Source organism: Tasmannia lanceolata, unplaced genomic scaffold (genome assembly GCF_043159265.1).
Source record: "Tasmannia lanceolata isolate RefF3 unplaced genomic scaffold, GAP_Taslan_0.1 ptg000037l, whole genome shotgun sequence".
Classification (NCBI taxonomy): Eukaryota; Viridiplantae; Streptophyta; class Magnoliopsida; order Canellales; family Winteraceae; genus Tasmannia; species Tasmannia lanceolata.
In genome coordinates this window covers 48257692-48281101 of record NW_027518714.1, presented here as the reverse complement: position 1 = coordinate 48281101, position 23410 = coordinate 48257692, and the positions used below count along the sequence as shown (strand labels likewise).

The 23410-nt window shown below is 40.4% G+C and overlaps 1 protein-coding gene across 4 annotated transcripts in view; it reads left to right on the top strand.

Moving 5' to 3' along the window:
* ORP1D (OSBP(oxysterol binding protein)-related protein 1D) overlaps positions 1-23410 on the top strand; it is a 67066-nt gene that overhangs the window by 23185 nt on the left and 20471 nt on the right. For all 4 annotated transcript variants that reach the window (XM_077371343.1, XM_077371344.1, XM_077371346.1 and 1 more), the window contains exons 5-7: positions 5276-5431; positions 5811-6119; positions 18231-18575. In XM_077371343.1, coding sequence (XP_077227458.1) covers positions 5276-5431; positions 5811-6119; positions 18231-18575 — 810 coding nt within the window. The remainder of the gene's footprint in view (positions 1-5275; positions 5432-5810; positions 6120-18230; positions 18576-23410) is intronic.

Below are 23410 nucleotides of genomic sequence, written 5' to 3'. Positions count from 1 at the left end.
TGAAGTGGTTGATTGGATGATTGAGAGAGGTAAAAAAGATCTGGGGTTTGAAAAATGAGGAGAAAGAGGTTAAGGGTTTTTGCAAAAAGTAGGGACAAATATTGATTTATGAAGAACTAGAAAAATGATCTAGGGGTTTGAATGAAGAAAAGAAAGTTTTGATGTTTGAATCCGGTGTGTATGGGCGGGTCTCTCCTTCGCCTGGTCCAAGCAGCGCATAGTGGAGAGAAAAGGGGGGAATCCTGGAGCACGACCTGCATCTAACAGACACAGGTTAAGTACATCTGGAGTTTTGAAACTTTGGGGGAACCCTTCGGACTCAAGTCAAACCCAAGGCAATAGATGGAGCAAAACACAAATAAGGAGGAGTTTTGATTGGGGTATAACGAGCGTGTTCGCTTGAGACTAGAGTGGAGGCTTACCCTTTATATGGAGGGGTGACGATAGAGTGCCTGCAGGTCAACCGTTATTATTGGGGAGAATGTCAGTGAGGCAGGGGAGTTCAGGTGTCTCGTGACAATGTGTGACCAGCCACGGGACGTCATAGGATGATGCTATAATTGGCAATGATGTGCTATATGGTCAGTGGGCGCCTATTGGATGCTGTTACGGCGCATGACTTGCGCCATGTGGGTTTGGCGTATCGTGAGGATCAAGCTCCCTGTGAGGTTGGCTGATCAGATTGAGCCGCATGGTGGGATGAGCCATGCCACGTGTCGCCATGCCACGTGTCCTGGTGTGGTTGGGGCCTGGTTTAATCCCCAATAGAAAGGAGATCTCAGATTTAAAAAAAGAAGCCAGGGATAGACTTGTGAATTAGAAGTACCTTTGTTGGATCCGTCATTGTACCTCACTCAGCCTGGTTTTGCTACTATGTAAAATTCGATCAAACCATATAATTCATATGATGAAGATAAAGAGAGGGGAAATTGTTTGGAAAAAGTGTAAATATCTGTTTTCTTTAGCTCCCAATTTCATTAACTACCCTTAATGAAGGGCACTAAAACATGACGTATGAAGAGCACATGTATATATTTTAACAAATTGCGAGCATCTACCTTCCTTTGTCAATTGTAGATTATGGCTTCATTTCTTCAATTGAAACACCTTTCTTGAAGCAAGCACAAACATGATTTATTCTTATAGTATCTTCTCTGGTTGCAAAAACTTAATGCCATTTGAAAATAGTCATAATCAAGAGGTATCACGGGCAATTTTCAGTCAAACTGTTTTGAGAGGTTTGAAATTGCTTTTATCTAATTGGTCATAGCAGGAATTTTTCATCCAATCATGACAAAACAATAATTTTTTACATCAGTAATAGCAAAAATAGTATGAAACATGCATTAGAGGAAAGGATGCATGTTTCATTGATCATAGCAGGCCATGAAAGAAATTGCGAAAATTCTATATAGATCATTTTTGCAATCTTAGAGGTCTATATAAAAAAGAAAGCCAAGGTGAGTTCGCCCCATTATCAAAACATGGTAGTGTGTATACCAGTATCCTATATATATGAGGAAAAGGATTGTACGCTCGACCGTACCTAAAGTTAGGTACGGTAGAGTGCCAAATCACATGGGTCCCCCATTTTTGGTGGGCATATAAACCATTCATTTGCAAGGCCCCATCATAGATAGGGTGCATACCAAAAATCAGCACCATTGAATCATCCTAACCCCTCCAAAACTGGAGGCCAAAATGGGCAGATTTGTGGACAAACATTGTCTGTCCATTTTGGCCTCCACAAATGGATGGGTTAGGATGATCCTATGGAGCTGATTTTTGGTATGCATCCTATCTATGATGGGGCCTTGCAAATGAATGGTTTAGATGCTCACCAAAAATGTGGGACCCATGTGATTTGGCACTCTACCGTACCTAACTTTAGGTACGGTCGAGCGTACAATCTTATTCCTATATATATATATATATATATATATATATATATATATATATATATATATGTGAGAAAAGGGTTTCTGCGCTCGAGCGCAGATACTCGAGCACAGAAACAGGTGGAGGGGCCCATTGGGGGGGGGGAGGTGATCCTAAGCATTCATTTGGAAGGTCCCATCATGGATGGGGTTCCTACCAAAAATCAGCTCCATTGGATCACCATAGGGTGTCCATTTGTGGGGCAAAAAATGGACAGATACTGTTTGTCCACTATCTGCCCATTTTTTGGCCCCAACCCTAAGGTGATCCAAAGGAGCTGATTTTTGGTGGACACCCTATCCATGAAAGGGCCCATCAAATGAATGCTTTGGATCTCACCAAAAAATGTGGCCCCCTTGTTTCTGTACTCAAGCGCAGATAAGCTTGAGCACAGAAACCCTTCTCTCTCTCTCTCTCTCTCTCTCTCTCTCTCTATATATATATATATATATATATATATATAATGAGAAAACGGTTCCTACACATATGTGTAGAGAGTTCTCTACACACTACCTTAAAAAACAGTGGGGGCCCACATTGTTTGGGTGATCCAAGCCATCCATTTTAAAGGCCCTCACATAGATAGGGTGTCTACAAAAAATCAGATCCATAGGATCATTCCAACCCTACGATTTGTGGAGGTAAAATGAATGTCTTTAAACCTTCACAAATTAGTCCATTTTTTGCCTCCACAGTTCGAATGGTTAGGATGATCCTATGGATCTGATTTTTTATGGACACCCTATCTATGTGAGGGCCTTAAAAATGAATGGTTTGGATCACCCAAATAATGTGGCCCCCACTGTATTTTAAGCTAGTGTGTAGATAACTTATCTACACATATGTGTAGGAACCGTTTTCTCATATATAATATACATACATACTAGTAAAAAAACCTGTGCGATGCACGGGCCGACAAAGAACTGTACGGACCACATCATAGGTTGATCCAAACCGACCATGTGATGGAACACAACATATATCGGTTGTGCCCGTCAAATCATTTCCATAGGCTGATTGTAGCCCTTCAATCTATAGAGGTTTCCATAAGATGTTTTTCCTCTTAAGGTGCCCAGAATTCCTCAATATTTTTCAAGGTGTCTTGAATCCGTAGTATTATGTAATATGTTCACAAATATCTGTGGTATTATGTAACATATGCCCCCAATCTGTAATTTTGCATAGAATATGTTGACTTTGTTCACTTGTTTTATTCTAAAAGCATAAAGGAGGGTGGAAGGATTGAAATTATGTGGCTTTAATTAATGGGTGCCTTTGTTAAAAAGCATAAAGGAGGGGTTAGGATTGAAAATATCGGGGTTGAATGGGTGCCTTTGTTAAAAAAAGTCTAAAAAAGTGATGTGTAATTCTATTAGAATTTTGGGAGAAATTCAAATAATTCTCTCCTTTTCTCTTCTGCTATATAGTATATATATGAAATGTCCCTAAAGCACATATATATGATGGTTGGTGTAGTATGATAATGATTCAATGCTAGAGCATGGATGCTTTATTAAATTTTTTCTTTTTTGATGGAGTGAAAACCTTCAATAATGACAAAACGATCTGCAAAACACTTGGAATAGGATAATCTGATGATAGAAAAGTCATATTATGCCAAGTAGCTTTAATGGAGTACATTCATTGCATAAAATAAGCATTTTTTTAGCCAGCTTGTTTTCTTCCTTGCATGTGTGGAAAAGGTGTTTTTTTTTCAGACAAGATTGAGAAAACTTGTCCACCTATTGGAATTGGGGGAGGAACAGCCATATTACAGGAGATTGTCGTAGTCATTTGATTCATTCTTAGAATCTCGTCAAACAACGCATTGTTCTCCAAATTTTCTGGAGAAGCTTAGATCCGTACCTAAGGAAAAATAACTCTGCTTCAATGTGTTTGTATGACCATCTAATCTTTTAGTGGAGAGAGCACCATGACTTTCTTAATTAAAGAAATGTCACTACATCCTCCCTTTACACAGCAAGCCTTGGTTCCATGCATTGGACTTCAGTCAATCCTTTGGTGTGGGTTCAACCAAGTATTGCCCAGTCTGGTCACATATGCATTGGCCTCTTGTGTCAACATACTCAAATACCTTATCTCCTTATAACTGGGTCTAGTTGGCCTCTTGTACCAACACACTCAATTACCTTATCTCCTACTTATAATTGTGTGTTTCTATTTATATCCACTATCTTGTACGTTTCCTAGGGTTTACCTATGATATTACCATTCAAATAAAAAGCCTATGACTATGGTGTTTATATCATAATGTCTAAAATTATTTCGGTTTCCAAATTGTTTGTCTGACACCTTGTCTGTATCCGGCATTTGCACTTGCGTTTGGGTCAATTCTGGCATATTTCTTGTAAGAGGGCTATCCATATTGCTTCAGTTCATGTTTAAGCTTTCCTTTCCATGACTGCATGGATTAGTGGAAGGCCTAAACGATGCCAACATATACTGGCATTTTTTCTCCATTTCATTGCCATACTGTATATCTGATGGCTGACATGGTGTTTTGAGTTGCTTGGCATCAAGGGACTCTAGTTTGTTGGAGTTTTTCAGAGATTGAACAAAGAGGCATGTTGATAAATTATCCAATGCCATTACTTCAACTTTGGTGTGGAATTTGTCTTGTTCATTTTTAGACAATGATCTATGGATCTATTGTGGGCATGCTTGTCAAAAATTTCAATGACAACTGTAACAGCTCTAATTGATTTAATACTTTCAGATTTAGTCAATATATTACTTTTTGTGGGTAAACTTTCTTATTGCTGTTGAGCCACTAGTTATCAGTGAATTGTGGGCACACTTGTCAAAAGTTTCAATGACAACTGTAACAGCTCTAATTGATTGAATACTTTCAGATTTAGTCAATATATTCATTTTGTGGATAAATTTTTTTATTACCGTTGAGCCACTGCTATCAGTTACATTTCAATGGCAAGGGTAACAGCGCAAATTGATTAAATACTTTCAGATTTAGTCAATATATTGCTTTTTTGTGGATAAGTTTTCTTTTTACTGTTGAGCCACTAGTTATCAGTGACTTAGAAGAATTGTGGGCATGCTTTTCAAAAATTTCAATGACAACTGTATCAGCTCAAATTGATTAAAATACTATAAGAATTTTCAAAAAAAAGAAGAAAAGAAGTCAATATATTGCTTTTTGAGGATAAACATACTGTTGAGCCACTGGTATCAGTTACTTAAAAGAATCAATTCCAAAATGGTAAAATTATTGTTTTTAGGAACCTATATTCCATGAATTGAGCTAGTCCAACTGTTTATTACTTTCCAAGACTAAAACGCGGGGTTTGACGCTATGCAGGGGAACAGCTTGATGAGGATTCTAAACATTGTCGCTTTTGCTGTATCTGGCTATGCTTCAACAGAAGGTCGACAATGCAAGCCTTTTAACCCTCTCCTTGGCGAGACATACGAGGCTGATTACCCTGACAAGGGTCTTCGCTTCTTCTCTGAAAAGGTAATGAACTTTTGAAAAAAAAAACCTACTTATCTGTTATCAATAACTCCCAGGCATGGATTTAAATTTCGGTTTCTGGCTTTGGCCGAAATCCGGTAAAAAAAAAAGAATTAATTAATTATTTCGGTAATTTCTGCCGAAATTTCAGAAAATTACTAAATTTTTGAAAAAAAATTGATTTTCTCAAAATTTCGGCCGAAATTTAGGAAATCCGAACCAAATCTGAAATTTCGGTTTCGGTCCCAACCGAAATCCGAATTTTGGCCTAAATTTAAAACCAGGCACCAAGATATATCTTAGCTATGTCATGCAGGCACTTGAACTTGGTCTTTACATCCGTTTTTGCAATCAAATAACAAATATAATTATATGGGTGCAGGTGAGTCACCACCCAATGATTGTTGCTTGTCACTGTGATGCAAGAGGCTGGAAATTCTGGGCGGACTCCAATCTGAAAGGCAAGTTCTGGGGCCGATCTATCCAGCTTGATCCAGTAGGCATTCTTACCCTCCAATTTGAAGATGGAGAAATGTTTCAATGGAGCAAGGTCACCACTTCTATCTACAATATCATACTTGGTAAAATCTACTGCGACCACTATGGTACCATGCGCATCAAAGGCAATGGCAATTACTCCTGCAAACTCAAGTTCAAGGAACTGTCCATCATTGACCGGAATCCTCACCAGGTATGCTGATAATTAGTGAGTACGCAATAACAGATAAGATCCCATGCCCAGTTTCTCCTGGATTTTTATATTAAACCCCTTAAATTATAGATTAGAACTGCAATGTTTTGATATTAATATATTAGTTCTCTCTCTCTCTCTCTCTCTATATATATATATATATATATATATATATATATCTGTGCGCGTGCGTGTGTGTGTAAACCTAACATAGTATACAAGAGAAGATGAAGAAGTGAGGGAAAAGAAAAGAGTCTCCTTAAGGAGAGCTCCCATATGAAATGAACTATATATATATATATATATATATATATATATATATATATATATATATATATAGAGAGAGAGAGAGAGAGAGAGAGAGAGAGAGAGAGAGAGTGTTGGTGCGCTCGAGCGCACCTAAGCTTATATGCGCTCGAGTGCCCAATCACATGGGTCCCACATTTTTTGTGGTGGTCCAAACCATTCAATTGCAAGGCCCTATCATAGATAGGGTGTGTACCAAAAATCAGGTCCATTGAATCATCCTAACCCCTCCAAAAGTGGAGGGCAAAAATGGGCAGATTTGTGGACAAACAGTGTCTGTCCATTTTGACCTCCACAAATGGATGGGTTAGGATGATCCTATGGAGCTGATTTTTGGTACACACACCATCTATGTAAGGGCCTTTCAAATGAATGCTTTGGATCATCTTAATAAAGTGGGTCCACATGAGTTTTGGGCACTCGAGCACATATGAGCTTGGTGCGCTCGAGTGCACCAACACTTTTCTCATATATATATATATGTTAGAAATGAGATTAGGGTTAGAAGAGAGGAAGAAGAAGAGGAGTGAAGGATGGAGAGTCTCCACTTGGGAGCTCCTCATGAATATGATGTATATATAGGCCCAAACTAGGGCAACAACATACAATGACTACAATACCCCTAAGTAATACAAGATTAGGGTTAGAAGAGAGGAAGAAGAAGAGGAGTGGAGGATGGAGAGTCTCCAGTGGGGAGCTCTTCATGAATATGATGTATATATAGGCCCAAACTAGGGTAACAACATACAATGACTACAATACCCCTAACTAATACAAGTAATGTCTAAACTAACCTAATACATTATTCAACACTCCCCCTCAAGCTAGAGTGTATATACTATGAAGCTTCAGCTTGCTACAAAGAACTATGTCAACAACTAAAAAAGTACAAGAAGCTCATGCACATCCAGCTTGGTATAACACTCATCCTCAAGCTGGTGTGGTACATACATAATGAAAAACATAAACAAAAAAAACAAAGGCCACCATGAACAGCATCGAGATCAATGTCCATCAAAAGAGTAGCTCCCCTGAAGTAACACAACAACGAGAGCGATCAAATAGGGCCTCTCCCTGAATGAGAGCACGACGAACATATCCGCATATCGAGGGCAATGGAGGCGCCATGGCAAGAACAACTACAATTCAGCAAGCAAAAGAGGCACACCAAAGGTGCGTACAACGAACATTGGCGAAGCAGCACAACGCCAAGTGAAGAGGATAGCAACTAATGGGGAAACCATCGAAGACAAGGTCGACGGAGAAACTGTTGCCTGGAGAGAAGGGATAGAGAGAAAGAGGATAACCAACCAACGATGGGGAAACCATCATCTGGAGACTAGGTCGACGGCATGAACATCGTCACCTGAAAAGATAAGAAGATAGGAAGAGGATAACCAACCAGCGATGGGGAAACCATCGTCTGGTGACAACGTCGACGGCATGAACATCGTCGCCTGAAGATAAGAAGAGGAAGATAACCAACCAACGATGGGGACATCATCGCTTGGAGACAAGGTCGACAGCATGAACATCGTCGCCTGAAAGAGCATACCAATGATGGGGAAACCCTCGCCCGGAAAGGAGAGGTCGACAGGAAAAGACAGTTGCCTGTAAGAGAGCCGACCAACGATGGATATGGAAGCTATCGCCCGGAAAAGGAGGAAGAAGATAACATGAAGGGATAAGGCAAAAAACTGAACAACACGAAGAGATATGAAAAATAAGACATGAAAACAAGACAACACTCTCTCAAGAAGACAAAGACAACACTAACAACACTCCCCCTCAAGAAAAGACAACAAAGTGGACAACACTCCTAAGAAAAGACACAAAGAACTAAATGAAAACACTCCCCCTCAAGTTGAATGTCAACGAAAAGAAGACAAATAAGGCACTATACTGCTTTCAGACATTTGATCAAACACTTGGTGTGCGCTGTAGAGAAGAAGACAAAGGAAAGATGACAAACAAGGCACCACACCTCTCTTAGACATTTTATCAAATACTTGGTGCGTGCCTTGAAGAACTACATAAAAGAGACAGAAGGTAATAGAAAGAAAGAGATGATAAGAAGACGACGACAAGACAACCACAAGAGAACAACAAGAAACAATACAAGACAACACTTCCCCTCAAGTTGAGGCCAAAGGCCTTCAACTTGAAACAAAAAGAACACTTTCAAGGCACAAAATCCCTTTGAGACATTTCATCAAACACTTGGGGTGCACCTTGAAGATGAGATGAGAAAGACAAAGGCCATAGGCCAAAAAAAGTTATAGAGAAGAGAAAATAAAGAGCTTTGGAGTGGAGGAGAACCCAAAATGGGTTTACATAAGTAATACAAACATGATTTTTGTTTTGTTTTGAGATATACGATAGAGGGAAAATGGGTTAAAAACGAAATGGGTTTGACGAAATGAAAGAGAAAGAGTGAGATTTCTAGGGTATAGAAATGGTTTTTATTTATTTATTTGGGTATTGCAGGTTTCTGTAGCGATTTACTGTAGCGTTACTGCAACGTTACTGTAGCGGGTTACTGTAGTGGCTTACTGTAGCAGGGAATGGAGGGGTTAGGGGAAAGGGAAGAGGGGCAGTGGAAGGAGGAGGAGGAGGGAAGGACACGAGCGAGGAGAAGAATTGAGGGAGAAACTATAGAGAGATAAAGAGAGGAAAACGAGATACGAGAGAAAGGGATGATGGCATGGAGGGAGATACTCTTCTTCTTTCCTTCTTGAAGGATCAGCCCATTGGCTCTGATACCATGTTAGAAATGAGATTAGGGTTAGAAGAGAGGAAGAAGAAGAGGAGTGAAGGATGGAGAGTCTCCACTAGGGAGCTCCTCATGAATATGATGTATATATAGGCCCAAACTAGGGCAACAACATACAATGACTACAATACCCGTAACTAATACAAGTAATGTCTAAACTAACCTAATACATTATTCAACAATATATATATATATATATATATATATATATATATATATATATATATATAGAGAGAGAGAGAGAGAGAGAGAGAGAGAGAGAGATAATGAAGTATGTGCAGTTGCACAGATAAGCTAAATGTGCATGGCTGCACAAACCATAGTGGGGGCCACATTTTTGGGGGGATCCAAAGCATTCATTTGGAAGGCCCTTCCATGGATAGGGTGTGTACCAAAAATCAGCCCTATAGGATCATCCTAGCCCAATCAAAGTTGGAGGGGAAAATGGACAGACACAGTTTCTGCCCATTTTCCCCCTCCACAAATGGTAGGGTTAGGATGATCCTATAGGGCTGATTTTTGGTACACACCCTGTCCATGGAAGGGCCTTTCCAAATGAATGCTTCGGATCCCCCAAAAAATGTGGCCCCCACTATGGTTTGTGCAGCCATGCACAAATAGCTTATCTGTGCAGTTGCACATACTTCATTTCCTCATATATATATATATATTTATATATATATGGAAAACTGTTTGTGAGTAAAGTAGGGTTACATATACAATGTCCAAAGTACCCTTCTAACACTCTCCCTCAGGCTAGAGTGTATATGTTATACATTCTTAGCTTGATACAAATATCACTCAACTTTGCTTGCCCCAATGGTTTAGTAAACATATCCGCTAGCTAATCTCTTGATCGAGTTAACACAGTGTATATCTCGCCCTTCTGAATCCTTTGACGAATGAAGTGGCAGTCCACTTCTATGTGTTTAGTCCACTCATGAAAGACTGGGTTAATAGCGATGTGGATTGCAGCTTTATTGTCACAATATAATTGTGCCGGAGACGAAGATGAAATACCGATTTCCGATAAAAGAGATCGCAACCAAATCAGCTCTCCACAAGTATGAGCCATAGCTCGATACTCAGCCTCGGCACTCGACCTAGCCACCACATCTTGTTTCTTGCTTCGCCACGACACTAAGTTACCTTCAACAAATGTACAATATCCAATCGTTGATCTCCTGTCTGCTGGAGATCTTACCCAATCTGCATCAAAGAATCCTTCTAGTCTTATGTGACCATGTTTCTTGAACAACAGACCTTTCCCCTGAGTGCCTTTCATGTATCTAATAATCCGAGTCACAGCTGCCCAATGGGAAGTGCGTGGCAAGCTCATGAAATGGTTGGCTACTCCAACAACAAACGAAATGTTAGGACGAGTGACAGTCAGATAGATCGACTTCCCAACCTACCTGTCCGGGTTGTCTGATAGGTCTCCCTAATCTGGAAGAAGCTTTACATTTGGGTTCATAGGCATGGCAGCAGGTTTCACTGCCAAGAAACTTGTCTCCTCTAATGTATCCAACACATATTTCCTCTGTGACAGCGAGAGTCCACCACGAGAATAGGCTACCTCAATCCCAAGAAAGTATCTAAGACGGCCAAGGTCTTTAGTGCAAATTTTTTTCTGAATGAATGCCTTTAGATTTTGAATACCTTTCTTATCACTTCCAGTGATGACAATTTCATCGACATAGACAACCAAAAAGATACACCCACTATTTGACTAAGAGCTAAACACTAAATGTTCAACTGCAGGTTACCTCATGCCAAATCTCAGCACAGCCTCATTGAATCTCCCAAACCACGCTCTAGGAGACTGCTTTAGCCCATAGATAGTTGTACGCAGTTAACACACTAACAGTTGATCCTCGCATTGAGCACAATACCCTGGAGGTTGCTCTATATAAACTTCTTCATCTAGATCACCATACATGAAGGCATTTTTAACATCAAGCTGATAAAGGGGCCATTCATTATTCACAGCTATGGAGATGAGAACCCGTACAGAAGGAATCTTGGTAACAGGAGAAAACATGTCAATATTGTCAATGCCAAAGTTTTTGAGTGTAACCCTTGGCAACCAACCAGGCCTTCAATCTTTCAATAGTACCATATGGCAAGTATTTCACAGTATACACCTAATGACAACCAATCGTCTGAGCTAGGAGATAATGAAACCAAGTCCCCAAGAATGATTATTATGGATGCATCCATCTCCACATCTACGGCTGCATGCCAACTTGGATGGGCAATAGCCTCTGCAACGGGCCTTGGTAAACTAATAGAAGATAATGAAGATACATGACGACGAAATGCAAGGGTGAGACGATCATATGAAACAAAATGAGATATTGGGTGAGCAATACTACGAGAACGTGTACGAGAAACAATAGAAGAATCAATGGAAGCAGAGGGTAGTTTAGTTCCTGGGTGGATTCGCCAAACTGAGGAGGTGGATTAGTCGGAGGCGACACCGAAGCAGAAGCAGTTGGATCAACAGGCACAATCAAGCGAGGACGACGAGAGTAAACCTGCACCTCTTTGGATGGAGCAGGGACGTCAACACTAGTTAGGGAAAGAGGTATCCCAGACTCAAGGACAACATGGTTATGGAGGGGAAGAGGTATCCTTGACTCATAAACAAAATTAGGTGCAGGTGGTGAGAAATAGGCGGTATCGTCAAAGAATGTAACATCAGTCGAGACAAAGATTAGTCATAGGGAAGGACCATAGCACTTGTACCCTTTTTGAGTGCGAGAGTAGCCAATGAAGATGCACCACTCAGAACGGGGGTCTAGCTTATCCAGCCTAGGAGACAACCTATGAACAAAGTACACACAGGCAAAAACACGGGGAGTTAAAACGAAGGGATTACCCGAAGGGTGAAGGATAGGAAAGGGAGAACGACCACCCAACACGGAAGAGGGAATGCGATTCTGAAGGAAGCATGCCGTAAGAACTGCATCACTCAAATAAGGCTTGGGAACCTTCTTTTGAAAGAGATGGGTACGAGCTATGTCAAGTCTAGATTGCATCTTCCTCTCTACAACCCCATTTTGCTGAAGGGTATACGCACAAGAAGACTGGTGGATGATACAATGTGTGTCAAGGAAAGAGTGGAAACCAGAAGCAGAATAAAAGTACTCCTTGGCATTGATAGTCCGCAAGCACTTAACAGAACAATTATACTGATTACACACTTCATGGTAAAAAGTGCGAAAGGCAAAAAAGACCTCAGAACGATCTTTCAACATAAACAACCAAGCCATACTTGATCGTTCAGAAAAAAAAACCAAGCCCATGAATATGATAAAATATCTAAAACCAGATAAGGAGGAAATTTGACAAGGACCCCAAATATTTGAATGGACCCAAAGGGACTGGAAGCCCTACGAACGAGACGGGGTGGGAATGACCATGGTTTAAAATTTCGGTTTCGGTAACCATTTCGGACCACACCGAAAACAGAAATTTCGGCGAAATCCGAAATTTGGTAATTTAGTTTGAAATTCTGGACCGAATTTCCGAAATTTCGGACCGAAATTTTGGAACACTTTAAAAAAAATAAAATTATGGCATTTAATCGAAATTTCGGACCAAAATTACCGAAATTTGGTAAATGGCGAAAAATGAAATTTCTGTAAATTTCGGTTTCAGTCCCTACCGAAATCCGAAATTTCGGTACAAAATTTCGGATTTCGGTCGAAATTTAAAACCATGGAAATGACACACGATGGTGTTTACCCAATTCACAGGACTCACAACGTAGGATGCAACAAGACCCGAGAGAATGCCAGATTGGCGCAACTTATCGACAAAGTGATGTCCTAAACGAAAGTGCCACTGAAAAGCATCAACCGAGGCACGGAAAGCAGCAGTGGCCATCAGCTGGTCTAGATAATATAGGTCGTTCACCTCACGGCTAGAACCAATCGTCCTTCCAGTCGCTAGATCCTGAAAGACACATGACAAAGAAGGAAAAGTAATGGAAAAATGAAGATCCTTAGTCAACTGACGAACATAAAGTAAGTTAATAGGAAAATTAGGAACACATAAGAGGAAAGTCCAAAAGAGAGGCGACCCCAACTCTTGAGACAGGAGAGGTGGTCCCATAAGCTAAAGTAACAGAAGTAACGGGGGAAGAAGGTCCGAAAGCAGAAAGAATATCAGAGGTACCTGTCATATGATGGGAGGCACCTGAATCAATAAGCCATGACCTAGAGGCAGAAACAAAGCAAGAGCGATGGCTACCAGGTGGAGCGAAGGTGGCACGACCGGCATGCGCAGTATGGGCAGTGGAGGAAGGAATAGGGCCATCAGACACCGCAACACAAGCCCTCCTTGTTATCCGAGGGGGGCACAACTCAGGATGAAGATCATAACAAAGGGAACGGAGTGGCCGTCCAGGCCACAATGAGTATAATGGCGAGATCCACAACCACCAGAACAACGGTCTACCCCTGAATCAGGACTACCGTTGGAACATCCACCATAGGATCAGTTCTGATACGATGTTAAACTTTAACATAGTATATAAGAGAAGTTGAAGAAGAAGTGAGGGAGAAGAAGAGAGCTCCCATGTGTGTGTGTGTGTGTGTGTGTGTGTGTGTGCAATGTCCAAAATACCCTTCTAACAATATATATATATATATATATATATATATATATATAGGGAAAATTATTAAAAAAATGTAAAGTTTATGCTAAATTGTGAACAAAGGGTGGACATTTCAAATATATAAAAAAGGGCTGTCATGTACGAAAATAGACCATTTAGGACGAAAATACCCCCCCTTTGCTTTTTCCCACCAACTATGTAGGATCTAATCCCTAAGCAATTTCACCTACCACCTTTTCTTTTCTTTCTTCTTCCCCAAGCAAGTTCCAACGTGAGAAACAACCATTGCCAATACCTGGGTTGATGAAAAACAACCATTGCCAACGTAAAAAACAGCCATTGTTCTTTGGAAAAAAAATGGGAAATGTTATCCGCACTACCGTATTTTGATGAGGACACTCCTCACTTTATTAAAAGTACTTTATGGCCCGCACCATAGGATGATCCAAACCGTCCATTAGATGGGTCACAGCCTAAATAGGTTGTGCCCCAAAAAGCATTTCCATATGTTGATCGTAACCCTCCGATCAGAATGTTAGAGGGTTGATCCTAACCCTCTATAGATCGGAGGGTTAGGATCAACCCATGGAAATGATTTTTGGGACACAACCCATTTAGGCTGTGGCCCATCTAATGGACGGTTTGGATCATCCTATGTGGGGGCCATACCGTACTTTTAATTAAGTGAGGAGTGCCCTCATCAAAATACAGTAGTGTAGACAACATTTTCCAAAAAAATACCATTACTTACTAAACTACTTGGGTGCTAAACATAGCTTCAAGTATGTCTAAATTATGGTTCCAAGAGTGATACTTGTGATGGGGACATTCTAATAGTATGAAATTGGTTTTGAAACTGATCATGAGTGTTTTAGACCTTCGGAACCATTACATAGGCCCCGGAACCACTAGGGAACCATATTATAGTTGTTCCGAGGTGTTAAGTGGTTCGAAGAGTCTAAATTATGGTTCCAAGAGTGCTACTTTTGATTGGGACATTATAATAGTATGAAATTGGTTTTGAAACTGATCATGAGTGTTTTAAACATTTTGGAAAAATTACATAGTCTCCGAAACCACTTGGGAACCATATTATAGTTGTTCCAAGGTGTTAAGTGGTTCCAAGAGTCTAAATTATGGTTCCAAGAGTGGTACTTGTGATGGGGACATTCTAATAGATGAAATTGGTTTTGAAACTGATCATGAGTGTTTTAAACCTTTTGGAACCATTACATAGGTTCCGGAACCACTTGGGAACCATATTATAGTTGTTCTGAGGTGTTAAGTGGTTCCAAGAGTCTAAATGATGGTTCCAAGAGTACTACTTGTGATTGGGACATTCTAATAGTATTTTGAAACTGATCATGAGTGTTTTAAACCTTTTGGAACCATTACATAGGCCCCGGAACCACTTGGGAACCATATTATAGTTGTTCTGATGTGTTAAGTGGTTCCAAGAGTCTAAATGATGGTTCCAAGAGTACTACTTGTGATTGGGACATTCTAATAGTATTTTGAAACTGATCATGAGTGTTTTAAACCTTTTGGAACCATTACATAGGCCCCGGAACCACTTGGGAACCATATTATAATTATTCCGACGTGTTAAGTGGTTCCAAGAGTCTAAATGATGGTACCAAGAGTGCTACTTGTGATTGTGACATTCTAATAGTATTTTAAAACTGATCATGAGTGTTTTAAACCTTTTGGAACCATTACATTGGCTCCGAAACTACTTGTGAACCATATTATAGTTGTTCCGAGGTGTTAAGTGGTTCCAAGAGTGCTACTTGTGATTGGGACATTATAATAGTATTTTGAAACTGATCATGAGTGTTTTAAACCTTTTGGAACCATTACATAGGCTTCGGAACCACTTCAGAACCACATTATAGTTGTTCTGAGGTGTTAAGTGGTTCCAAGAGTCTAAATTATGGTTCCAAGAGTCTAAATTATGGTTCCAAGAGTGCTACTTGTGACGGGGACATTCTATTAGTATGAAATTGGTTTTGAAACTGATCATGGGTGTTTTAAACCTTTTGGAACCATTACATAGGTTCCGGAACCAGTTGGGAAGCATATTATAGTTGATCCGAGGTGTTAAGTGGTTCCAAGAGTCTAAATGATGGTTTCAAGAGTGCTACTTGTGATTGGAACATTCTAATAGTATTTTGAAACTGATCATGAGTGTTTTAAACCTTTTGGAACCATTACATAGGCTTCGAAACCACTTGGGAACCATATTATAGTTGTTCCGAGGTGTTAAGTGGTTCCAAGAATGGTTCCAAGGTATTAAATGTGGTTCCCTAGTGGTTCCGAGGTATAAAATGTGGTTCCCTAGTGGTTCCGGGATATAAAATGTGGTTCCCTAGTGGTTCCAAGGTATAAAATGTGGTTCCGTAGTAGTTCCGGGGTATAAAATGTGGTTCCCTAGTGGTTCTGAGGTATAAAATGTGGTTCCCTAGTGGTTCCGAGGTACACAGTGGGCTCACATTGTTTGGATCATCCAAGGCGTTCATTTGATGGGCCCTCACATATATAGGGTGTGCCGAAAAAATCAGCTCCATCGGATCATCCTAACCCTTCAATCTGAGGACGTACCATCGGCTGCTAGCCCTATCTCGGAAGTCCGAACAAAATTTCAGACTTTCGAATGGAGTCCAGTATAATGCCCATTCTACTGGACTCCATTCGGAAGTCCGAAACTTTTTTCGGACTTCCGACCAACTTTTTTCGATCTATAGAGGGTTAGGATCAACCTATGGAAATGCTTTTTGGGGCACAACCTATTTAGGCTGTGGCCCATCTAATGGATGGTTTGGATCATCCTATGGTGCGGGCCATACAGTACTTTTAATAAAGTGAGGAGTGTCCTCATCAAAATACGGTAGTGCGGATAACATTTCCCATTTTTTTTCCAAAGAACAATGGCTGTTTTTTACGTTGGCAATGGCTGTTTTTCATCAACCCAGGTATTGGCAATGGTTGTTTCTCACGTTGGAACTTGCTTGGGGAAGAAGAAAGAAAAGAAAAGGTGGTAGGTGAAATTGCTTAGGAATTAGATCCTACATAGTTGGTGGGAAAAAGCAAAGGGGGGGGGGTATTTTCGTCCTAAATGGTCTATTTTCGTACATGACAGCCCTTTTTTTATAGATTTGAAATGTCCACCCTTTGTTCACAATTTAGCATAAACTTTTCATTTTTTTAATAATTGTCCTATATATATATATATATATATATATATATATATATGGGAAAGGTGTGCGTACTCGGTCGAGTAGATAAGCTTATCTACTCGGTCGGGTTAAAAACAGTGGGGGCCCACAGTTTTGGGGTGATCCAAACCATTCATTTGAAAGGCCCTTACCTAGATAGGGTGTCCACCAAAAATCAGCCCCATAGGATCATCCTAACCCATGCAACAGTGGAGGGAAAAATGGGAAAAAATGGACAAACACAGCTTGTCCACAAATCTGCCCATTTTTCCCTCCACTGTTGGATGGGTTAGGATGATCCTATGGGGCTGATTGTTCGTGGACACCTTATCTAGGTATGGGCCTTTCAAATGAATGGTTTGGATCACCCAAAAAATGTGGGCCCCCACTGTTTTTAACCCGACCGAGTAGATAAGCTTATCTACCGAGTACGCACACCTTTCCCTATATATATATATATATATATATATATATATATATATATATATATATATTCTTTTGCATCATATCGGCCAAAAGCATTTCTGACAGGATTACGATAAGAACTGTTGACCTATGGCCTGATTGGATGCACAATGAAATACTTTTTCAACGCACACTACTATAAACCACTAGAGAGGGTTTTTCTTTAGATTTGTTTTGGTTGCGAACATTCACAAAAATCCATCTACGCGATAGTTTCTCATACAAAGCTGGTCTATATGTGGTACATGCACAAAAAAATCCATTTACATGATAATTTCTCATACGAAGCTGGTCTATATGTGGTTTCATTGAAGTAGAATTGTTCATATCAGGTTAAAGAGAGCTTTTTTGATTTCATTCTTCAGTTTGCTAATAAATTCGGATTTTATTTTATGTTGGAAATCTTTTTCTCATCACATCGTAATCCCTGTTCCAATATTAATGCTGAAAATTTGGGGCAAACTGAAAATCACACAAATATAGGATCGAAAAGCTCAGGACAATAATTTATTGTGTTGAAGAAATCACATTTGGTAAATTGGCTTCAAATCCTTAGAATAGCAGATTTTTGTATCTATCTGCAAGCGTAGATTAGATTGAGGGGGCTCCTAATATTTCTACTTTTAGATAAACAAATTCTCAATTTACCAGTGAAGGATTATGTACAGTTACTACTTAATATACGTTGGCCTTTGGTTGCCTTACTAGTGACCCAAACATATCTACAGGTGCATGGATTTGTACAAGACAACAGGACTGGAAACAAGGTAGCGATGTTGATGGGGAAGTGGGATGAAGCCATGTATTATGTGCTGGGTGATCCAAGCACAAAGCCAAAAGGGTATGATCCCATGTCAGAGGCTGTGCTGTTGTGGGAACGAGACAAATCTGTGACTCAGACGCGTTACAACCTTACACCCTTTGCCATCTCCTTGAATGAATTGACACCTGGCTTGCTGGGTAAGTTGCCTCCAACTGACTCTAGGCTCAGACCAGACCAGAGGCACTTAGAGAATGGTGAATATGAGATGGCAAATGCTGAGAAGCTAAGGCTTGAACACTTGCAAAGACAGGTAAACCTCGATGGTTTTATTCTTTTATGTTGACATTTTGAAAATTAATTGGTTTCTTGTAGATATATACTCATGCTATAGAGGTGAAGATACATGTTTCACTTGTGGGCATAGTCTTGATCATGGGTTTTTCTATTACCTTTGTAACGTAGATTACGCTATGCCTAAGAAACTATTCTGATGTTTTGAGAAGAAAAAAGAGAATAATAGAAAACTTAATTGCAACTGTGATGGTGCAGTGATCAGATGATAATCTTTATGATTTTTCCTCTTTTTTTTATGAGTTATTCATGATATACTCATGCATGGTGATCCGTCTCAATGCATAGTAAAGTAACCAACTTCTTGTTGATGAGAGTTATTCATCATGCTGCCTGGATGCTCAGAACCACTTTTTTCATTCATTAAGTCTGTGTTCTTGTCACATGCAATGTGATTCAATCACCATGCATCGTAACTTTATTGACAAGCTAGTCTTATCTGCTATTGAGATTAGTGATGCAGTTCTGTGTCCCTTTCTATTTGACTGGATGCCGATTTGGTGATGAGTAGGAGGCTTGCCTAGTACAATAAAATTTCACTTGTAACCTGAAGGTTTGAACAAATAGTGATGGCAAAGTGGGATTGGAGTAATTGGCCCAGTGTTGGAGGCTGGAGTTTATCCATGACAGATTGGCTGAGAGTTCATTGTAAAAGAGAAACATACATGGTAGATCCCAACTTGACCATAGAAGTTGGTTCAAACACCTCATTTTGGCTTTTTTGAGGGATGAGTCTCCATGATTGGAGGGGGATTTAGATATTCTGTTATGATGAAGGTGATGGTAATGGAGGCAGTACTGCACAGTTTGTGTGAACTGGATCATCCATTTCGAAAGTTATGGCTTAGCGGAATTATATAAACTTGAGCGCAAAGCAGTGTTTTTGGCAAGACAGCTAATGTATTGATAGGCTAAGGAAAAGAGATACCGAACTCATACAACTAATGTAGTGTAGGCCTGAAGCTCTTCATCCGTGGCCCATTTCCAATAGTGACAATTTAGTACTTGCTTATAGGGAGAAGGAATAGAGTGGTTATCAAGTTTAGAGACAAAGATTTGACCTATGTCACAAATTTCTTCGATATTTTCAAAATATAGCGTTTTTATCACGAGATTTTGATAAAACGACAAAATCCCGAACTAATCCCGAGATTTAAAAAATATAGCGATATTTTCGTTTTTATCATAAAATATCCCAATAATATCATGATACTATCCCGATATTTTTATTTTATATTTTTTTCTTATATTTAATATTTTTATATATTTTTAAATAAATTTTTTTACTGTTTATTTCCCGATATAAACCTGAAAATAATAATAAAAATTAATGTATCCCGAGATTTTCCCTTGCCGAGAAATTCCCGAGAACGACATTTGTGACATAGGATTTGACTAGGGAACCAAAACAATCAGAAAGGTTAGAAAGTTGGCTAGAACAATGTAAGCTCAGAAATCAGATAAAGCATAATCTAAAGTAGAGGAAGAGGAAGTAATACCTTGTTGTAGTGAAGGATATGGTGTAGGAGCAGTTGGCAGGACTTCTTGCTTTCCCTTTTGATAAGTCATTGCAAGCCGTGAGACATGAGTATTATGGAGCTTTGAGGGAACATGAATTACATTATCATGAAAAGATGGTATTAGACATTGGAAGTAGGAGGAAGGGATGGAAGATGTTGAGATTGTTGCATACGATGATTTCAAATGTCATTACTAACAACAAAAACTGCATTGGACATCTCCATAGCCTACAATGACACTTTGCAGGATAAGGGGAAAGCTTATCCTATTCACGAGGAAATACAAAGTAGACACAACCAAGCATGTGAAGTAAAGAATAAACAAAAGGTTTTCTGAAAGAGAAAGTGATAGTGGGACTTGTAACCTAAAATACTTGAGGGTGAAGGACATCCTTGTTCAATAGGGTGTGGCTAAGGCGTTGAAGGGAAGGGGTGGGAAGTGGAAGAAGATGACGGATAAGGAGTGGGAAGACATCGAGTTGAATGCGGTTAGCACGATTCGACTATGTCTTGCAGATAACGTTATGGATGCAGAATCAGCACCTAAAATGTGGGAGAAGTTGGAAAAGCTTTACATGTCAAAACGCTTGGCCAACCGATTGTATCTGAATGGGCAATTGTTCAGGTTGAAGATGCAGGAAGACGGAGATCTCGGGGAGCAACTCGGGTCGGGTTGGTTCGGGTTGAGGCCAACCCAAACCCGACCCGAAGAACCAATTCTCCAACCCTAACCCGAATTTTAACCTAAGGATGCTCAACCCGGATTTAATTTATCCTAACTCGAACGAACTCGACCTGATTTACAGCAAAAACCCTATTTTATTGTACGCACCATCACACACAGAGAGAGAGCGAGAGAAGGGAGAGGAGAGAGAGAGAGCGAGAGAAGGGAGAGGAGAGAGAAATACAGATAGGGAGAGGAGAGAGGAGAAATACTTTTGGTGGTTGTAATCCGTTGGCATTTCTTCCTCTTCCTATTCTTCTTGCGGTGAGAATCGGCCGAGAGAGGGCGGGAGTTGGGAGTTTGCGAAATGCTTTTCTTGGGAGAGTGGAAGAGAAAGAAAGACGGAAATGGGAGAGGGTGAGAGGCAGGGGTTTGCAAAATCAGGTTAGAGTTTTTTGGGTTTTCGATATTGGGAGAGGAAGGGAGAGGTGAGAATCGGGAGTTTGCAGACATAGGTTAGGGTTTTTTGGGTTTGGGAAAGTGGGTCTTTCCTCTAAAATACTGCTTGCTTTCTCACCCTTCACGAGGCAAGGCAGTATTGGTAAAAAAAGACGCGGGTGATTTTGGGATTCCCATTTTAACTCTTTTACCTTGTAAATATCGTAAATGAGAGTGGGGGATAACTGGACATGATATGAGTGGAAAAAATGAGCTGGTTTTAACTTTTTCCTATTTTGCATTATTAAATACTTTAAATAGAGCTTCATCGGTAAATGTGTGGGAAAGATTACTCGTGGTTTTGGTTTTTTGCGTTCGGGTTGCCGGGTTACCAACGACCAAGGTTTTATATTTCAATCAAAGTCTGAAATTTCGGGTTTCGGTGGAGAACGAAATCGAAATAGGGTAAATTCGAAACCAGATTGAAATTTCGTTTCTCCCGAAATTGAAGGAAAATCCCTAAAATCTGGAATTTTATCATTTTTTAATATTCTCCCAAAATTTCGTGCAAAATTAGCGGTATTTCGGGTGAAATTTCGTTAATTTCAGCCGAAATTTTAGGAGAAGATAAAATTTCAATTTAATGGTTTCGTCTGATTTCCCCATAAATTTCGAAATTTCGGTGAGGACCGGAACGCATTCCGAGACCGAAATTTAAAACCTTGCCCACGACTCAACCCTAACCCGAACCGAATTTAACTCGGATTTACTTTTCCTAACCCTAACCCAGCCCGATTTGTGAAAACTTGAACCCAACCCGAGCAGAAATTGGGTTGAACCGATGGGTTCAGGTTCAACCTGACCCAAGTTGCACCCCTTCGGAGATCTTCTGAAACACGTCACTGTGTTCAATAGGCTTGTGGATCAGCTCCACAAGGTTGAAGAAAAGAAGAAGGCAAGGCACTTTTGCTTCTTGCTTCGCTTCCTGTTTCGTACGACAATCTTGTGACTACATTATTATTCGGTAAGGATACCGTGAAGATGGAAGAAGTCATGACGGCACTCTTATCAAATGAGACTAGGAGGAGGCCTAATGAAGATGTTGGTTAAGAGGATGGGTTAATTGTTTGTGTGTGTGTGGGGGGGTTGGGGGGGGAGGGGATCAAAGAGGAAGGTCGTATGTCAAGGGATCAGAAAATGGCAAGTCAAGATCTAGGGTCAATAGAAGGGTCAACAGAAAGGGCGTGCAATGTTACCGTTGCAAGGAATACGTCCACATCAAGAGGGATTGTCGGAAGCGAGTGACCAGTCGGACAATAGTGCTATGAATCTGGTGGTGGTTGCAACAGATGAACAAAGCGAAAAGGTTGGAGACATTCTCACAATCTCCACATGTAATCACACTTCTCGTCATGATCTCTGTTCATGTATGCTCCAGAATGGAATATTTTGATACATTTCAGGAGACAAGGGCAGGTTTAGTGTCCTTAGGTGACGGGTCTACTTGTGACGTCACGGAAATTGGGACGGTGAAGATCAAGATGTTCGATGAAGTGATTCGTAGTTTGGGCGGTATGGCATATGTTCCAAAGATGTGAAAGAATCTAGTGTCACTTGGCAAATTGGACTCTAGTGGTTGCAGGTATTCAGCTGCACGTAGTGCCATGTAAATCACACGCGGTTGTAGGTTTCTAATGGAAGGAGAGAAGTGTGGCGGATTATATCGTCTAGTCGGGGACACTGTGACTAGTGTTCCTAAGATCTCGATAGCTAGTTGGAAATAGAGTGATGGCACATGCACGCATAAGGTCTCTTTCACAGTTAGTGCAGAAATGGGTTTCCAGGTTGCAGACAATGGTGTGGAGGTGACGGTACCAACGATGGGGAGGATGGATCAAGACCCCTCTCCATGGTTGACTACGTAAGTCCACAGGTTGCACCTACACATGTGTCGAATCAAGGGGATTCAGAAACAGGATGATTCAAGAGTGTGTAGCTGGTACTTCAGAAGGCCAATGGTGGTTTGCGGCAATAGCGAACCGTTGCGTAGGGTTTCAACTTGGGTCAGGTTTTACCGAACTCGCATTGGCCCGACTCGAAAAAATCATGGGCCGAGTTTAGGAATCTCGGGTATTTTATTGAAAAAACCGACCTGGCCCGACCCGAGTTGCA